Source organism: Aphanomyces astaci (genome assembly GCF_000520075.1).
Source record: "Aphanomyces astaci strain APO3 unplaced genomic scaffold supercont1.11, whole genome shotgun sequence".
NCBI classification, from domain to species: domain Eukaryota; phylum Oomycota; class Saprolegniomycetes; order Saprolegniales; family Verrucalvaceae; genus Aphanomyces; species Aphanomyces astaci.
The window spans coordinates 241,838-247,952 of NW_009798274.1; the positions used below are offsets into that span (position 1 = coordinate 241,838).

At 42.2% G+C, this 6,115-nt stretch overlaps 2 protein-coding genes across 2 annotated transcripts; one reads left to right on the forward strand and one right to left on the reverse strand.

Moving 5' to 3' along the window:
- Positions 1-1,202: 1,202 nt before the first annotated feature.
- H257_05721 (hypothetical protein) lies at positions 1,203-2,631 on the forward strand (the record flags this gene model as incomplete). The annotated part of the gene is made up of 3 exons (XM_009830680.1): positions 1,203-1,455; positions 2,264-2,403; positions 2,599-2,631. The coding sequence occupies 3 exons, from the start codon at positions 1,203-1,205 to the stop codon at positions 2,629-2,631; spliced, it is 426 nt and encodes a 141-aa protein (XP_009828982.1).
- Positions 2,632-4,476: 1,845 nt separating this feature from the next.
- On the reverse strand, positions 4,477-5,268 carry H257_05722 (hypothetical protein; the record flags this gene model as incomplete). The annotated part of the gene is made up of 2 exons (XM_009830681.1): positions 4,477-5,175; positions 5,263-5,268. 2 exons carry the CDS (start codon positions 5,266-5,268, stop codon positions 4,477-4,479), a joined length of 705 nt encoding a protein of 234 aa, XP_009828983.1.
- Between the last annotated feature and the right edge of the window lie 847 nt (positions 5,269-6,115).

Consider the following 6,115-nt stretch of genomic DNA (forward strand, 5'->3'; position numbering starts at 1 on the left):
TTTGAAGGAAAACGGAGTAGAAATGACCAAGTTACAGGCAAAACGCTGAGTGGTTGTGGGTAAACTTATATTTTTATTGTGAGTTGTAATTTAATTCTCATTGAAACTGGTTCTACATGCTGGAGGTGGTGAATATTATCATAGCCAATAGATTTTGATCAGCCTGAAATGGTGGTGTATAATTGGCTAAAATGGAAGTGTCCGAGAATTTGATGTCTTCCGAGAATTCGATGCACTACCTTAACGTAAAAATCCAATTTAAGATAACTTAACCAATTTAGGATAACTTTGTATTGCCCAATCACACCTCGTTATTTGTTCGAGTCAAAACCTCTATCATATAATGCTGGCCATTCCGTCACGTGAATGAAATGCAAAAAAGGCGTAGAAGCCGTCGGGACCAGTCATTCAAGATTGGGTTTGAAGTTCCCTAGTCGACACGGGCCACATTGGGTTGGATCTGAGGTTTTGTCGAGTGTTAAACTCGGTGGACATCAATCCACAACTGAAATTTAACTCTATAAAACAGTACCCTTGTATAAATTATATGCAACCTGTTGTAACCTCTTACCCTAAACACATAATTTCAATGCTCAGACACATACATACTTTAAGATAAAAAAAATTATCCTAAATTGGTTATCAAAATGTGAGTACAAATGCTTAGAAAGTAACAAATTTATCTTTGAAGTTCACCGCCTAAACTGATAGTTCGATTATGAAGTCAAGGAGGCGCGTCTTGTCTATTGGAATCACTATTCAAAACTCAAATATCGTAACGGACTCAAACGTTATGCCCATTCTACTCCGACGCCTCCAAAAAAGTTATCTTAACAGTTAACAGTGGTCGACAGCTGTGAGGGGCCTTTGGCCATAACTTTTTTTTCGAAAAATATGATGAAAATATTTTGATGAAGCGTCTGTAGCGTGAGCTGACGGCTACAATGCACCCATTAAACACTTTCCCCAAATCATAATACTCTCGCCAACACAATGCCCCAAAGTTTCAAATCGAGTCAAATTTCATCCTATTATGCTATAACCTTTTACATTCAATATTTTACGTGCCAATGTGCATCAAAATATTTGGGTAGGCTCACCATTACCAACGCAGGTGCAGACACTGCATCTATCGTGTGACATGATGCCATGGTTGGTGTTGAGAACGTGATGTACTCGACACCACGTTAACAGCACAATCCATGGCATCACGTCCCCCACAGCCAACTGACGCCGATCGCGCCATGACCTATGTCAAGAAATCGCGTCCACGCCACGTCACGCATCATGAGATGCTCGACATGATCTTGGTTAACGCCATGCTACGCCAAAACGATACGCCAAAGGCAAGTCGAACCGCCGCCCGCCTGCTGCGTTGCAAGCCACAGTTAGTCCAAGAGGTATGGAAGATCTTTTTGGAAACCGGTGGCACGGTGACCAAACCTGACCCGAGATGTACATGTCCACTCGCACAAGGCTCCCGATGACGCCCACCATCGTAAGCATCATTCAAGAATTCGTCGGGCTGCGCCGCCAAGATCGTGTCAGGACGGTGGCCAAGGACGTCGCCCATGATGATTCATTGTATGATCCAAGTGATGATTTTGACCTTGAGGTCAAAGAAAAACACAAAGGTGAAAGGTTTTGTTTCATTGCTGCAATTTTGGATAGTGCTTGTATGGATAGCAAGCTTTTGTCTTTAGATATTTTTCAAGGTGGAAAACGTACCGGAAGACCTAAAACAAAGGACTGTCATGGAATGTTTGACCATGTATATTTCGTCAGTTGGTTCTCCAAAGTTATCAAAGAAATGAAAGATCTTGGATTGAGCAATGCTGTTATAGTGATGGACAATGCAAAATATCATAAAGGTCTCCCTGTGGATACACCTAAATATGGACAAAAGAAAAGTGTGCTACAGAGTGCTTGCACAAAGTATGGAATTCCATACGCAAATGAAACGAAGGCTGGGTTGTAGAAAAAACTACGTGTACATGTCGATAAAATTGACATAGAGGTTGTGTCGATGGCCAAAGCTGCTGGCCATCAAGTTGTCTACACTCCTCATTACCATAGTGATCTACAACCTATTGACACTGTATGGGCAATTGTCAAAAGCCAGGTTAACTCTTTCAGATATATTGCGGACACTTCATGAGGAATTGATGTCTGTGTTAACTGTAAGGTTGGACGGCAGTACGACCAAAACACAACCTTTCGGGACGTTCTTGTGAGGCTGAAGCGAGCGTTCTAGGATTTACAGGCAGCCAGCATCAAGGCTGCATCAACAAGGCCGACCGTCAACTCTACAAGCTTGCGGAGTACATCAAGGAGCAGCAAGAGGACGATGCAGTGAAAGCGAAAGTGACAGGGCCAGTGACAGCGACAGCGACAGCGACGAAAGTAGCAGTAATACATCTGAATGAGAGATGTAATCGAATAAGTCACTTCTTATTGGTCAATTTGAATTGTCCAAGTGTTGTGTTCAGAGCACGCAAAAATCCTCAAAAATTGATAAATTTATTGCAGGCCCCCTCACAGCTGTCGACCACTGTAAATTGGTTTTTTACGTTACTGTATTTTCTTCCAATTGTTCAGGTGGACGTTTACTGCTGCATTCACCCCGTGTGATTGGCCAATCCTATGCTAAAAAGATTAGGTACTAACGTTACGTAGTACTTCATTAACGTTATGTACTACTAGTACATTATCAAACTTGAAAAATACGAGGTAATGCCTTTTCGAACGACTTTTTCACCGATGATTCAGAAATGGATTCCCAAGCGCTGATGGTTCTCTCAATCATCTTTCTTCTTTTGGCAGCAGCGGTGACTATCGGGGTCTCTTGAAGCCACCTTGTACGCAGTTTCGTCTTCAATTGGTCCATTACACCGTGCAATCCCCTCAATGGCGGCGCAAATGGAACTGGCGGAAAAAGGGGAGTTCTCGTACGCACGCAGAAGTTTGATTCTGTCCCTGTGGCGCAGCCTTTTTGGATGCGCTGGCGGTGGATGGGTGCTTGCATTTCAAAATTTGAATTCTTGGAGTTCTGAACCAATAGGCGACCGTCATGCACATCACCTTTTGCTATCCAATCAGCAGCTAGGTCATAATCGCAACGACAAACTTGGAAAGGATGAATTAACAGTCATCGAAGAATGGATTCAAGAACCGCCTAAGCCAATCAAATCACGTTCTATTCAATTTCTGCCAATCCAAACGTTTGACTCGACTCTGTCCCTCCATATTGTGCAAACCATATATATCCTAATATTTGTATAGTATAGTTTGTGAAAAATTAACTTGTATCAAATGGATTCGAATATACTCACAAGTCCAAATTTGGGTGAAATGCACAATACTCGTACTATTATAGATTCCACAAGAACTCTGTTACATATTTTTAATATAAAATAAATACCGGTACAGGTATGTCATTGTAGGTTACAGTTAAAAAGATAATATCGAAATATTGCATCAAGTAAACATAAGTTAACATCAATGTTTGTCATAATTAACGATAAACAATGACTATCCAGAAAGTACACGACTTTGTCGTTGAATTGCTCAGCAACGGCATGTCTGGACGAGATACATTTAATATGAAAACTGAGGACATGGATGCGGGCTACATAACTAGTATGGCATGCGACGATTGCACTTACTTTGAAGTATTTAGCATGCATGAAGTGACCTCAAACATGCCAAAAACTGGAATATAGCTTACTTCGGGTGTGATTACTGTATATGCTGCAAAAAGCATCGTAACACCGTCCATGACACTTCATTACGTAGTATCGATGCTGTTGTACACGCTACCATGCTATTGCGTTGATCGGTGACCTCTAAGCCACGAAGCAGCACATTAAAGACAGCGTTTTGGAGTAAACTTCAAATATAGCGTAAAGATGACAAACAATTATTGTCATCTTGAGCTACTAATATACTCCAAGTAATTTATAGCATTAAAGACAGCGTTTTGGATTAAACTTCAAATATAGCGTAAAGATGACAAACAATTATTGTCATCTTGAGCTACTACTGTAATATACTCCAAGTAATTTATAGCATACATTGATATATTATGTTATACTAGTACTACGTAGTAATTTTTTCACATTTACTGTTTGTTAAATGTCATCATTTTAAAAGTTTTGCAACCGTTTTGTGTATGTCCAGCAACTCAGCGCAATCGATTGAGGAAGATGCCAATCCTTCAAAACGGCAATTACTGTAGTGCGCCGCTGCATTCTTCGTTAGGCTGAACACGATTTGATTCTAGCGGGTTGTATGGTGATGATGAACGATTTACTTACTGTACCATATCGATTGAGGATCGAAAAGTTGATCATTTTCCGCAGGCTCCAGCGAAATCACTCACCGAAAATAGAGCAAACAAACTGTCGTTTCAAGTTATGCCGCCAGGAAGCAACAGTCTTGACACACACTAGTGCGGCGAGATGGGTTGGGTATATGTCAGCACGCAGGTCCTCGACTGGCCAACAGGTCAATGTCCAATTGAGTTGGGAAATTCGGTGGCAACGGACTGGGTGCTGGCAGGTGCAGAACAAGGCGTGAATCCAAGTGCACGACAGCAGTGTCGGGGGCAATCGGGATTGGAACCATGGCAGGTAACGCGACCCCATGGTGCATGGCGTGGTGCGCATTGTAGGAGCAATGAACCAACATCGGACGGTCCATCTTAATGCAGAGGATGTACACCACATTCGCAACAGTCGCCCACTGGTTGGCCTTCCAATCCAGTTGATCCCACGACTGGAACCAACCCACTTCGAACTTGACAGTGTGGAAATCATTCCAAATGACACCCGGTGGTAACTGAACGTTGTAGGGGGGTTGCTCAAGGACTCGACGAGGCATAAGACACAAATCTGGCTCAAGGCGGCGGATGTTGGTCTGGTATGCGGCTCCAGCAATGCGCAAAAAGCGTAATCCATTGTTGGTAGCACCATTAACAGCAAAAATCAGTAGAGCGATATATCCTTCACGAGGTGCACATGACAGTTCCACGATGAAAATCTTCCCATCCATCCATTCCGTGTGTTTGGACTTGAGCTGCTGGTCTTCGGTCGTCACATATGCTTTCCATTCACTCAGGGTCGCATCTCGCAAGAAGTACGCTTTTCCCTTTTGGAGCTCATTGTCCACGAGGTCCTAACGTGACCGATCAGTGATCCGCCAAAATTTGGATTTTTTCCTTCTTGAATTACTCAGCGGCTATTTGTGCTAGAACAGATGGACACACATTCTGATAGCCAATTTCAAGTGCTTTCACAAGGATTCAAAACCGATCAGATCTGACAGTTCATGTTTCTCCAATTAATTTAGAAAGTTGAGCTATTTACACAGTCGATCAGTGATCCGCCAAAATATATACTTGAAGTGAGTATTGAATTCAGTTTAACAAAATCCAAAATCTTTAGCTGAAAATATAATATGATAAAGGTATATTAGTTTTAGAAATGTACGAAGTTTTGAAGTATTGACAGGTTGGAGTGTTGGACAATTCGTGCATAATTTCTCACGAGGTCGATATTGTAAGAGGTTTTGTTTTGTCCAATACAATTCGAGAAACCATGTTATTGGATAAAAAAGTTTGGCGGATCATACTGGTCAGTTGGCGGATCACTGATCGGTCACGTTAGTCGAGAAGCTTGATCGTCTGGTTGATTGAATGAATGGCCAACAACTCAAGTGGGGTCGGTTCTGGGATGGCTGTCATTGGTGCTGGAGCTACCATGATATGGCTGAAAGATCGTCACGTTGCGGGCGAAAGGGCAAAATAGAATATGGATGCGGAATGGAATGAGTTGAAAAACCTCTCGAATAATAATAAGAAATGTATACGAAGCGCGTCTGGGAACAGTAACAATTGGAGGATAAAATGGAATTTTGTAAGGCTGCGTCTGATATTGTGAATTCCGGTGAAATTTGCCGTTTTGGGGGTGGTGGATAGCGTTTTGAACTTGTCTAAACCATAGATATGAGTCGACGTGAATCCTCTACGATCCTACACCTTGTAGCTCGAGTTGTTCTACGGTCTAGCCGAAAACTTTGATGCCATGGAAGTTAGAGAATGATGAACCATCGCTGT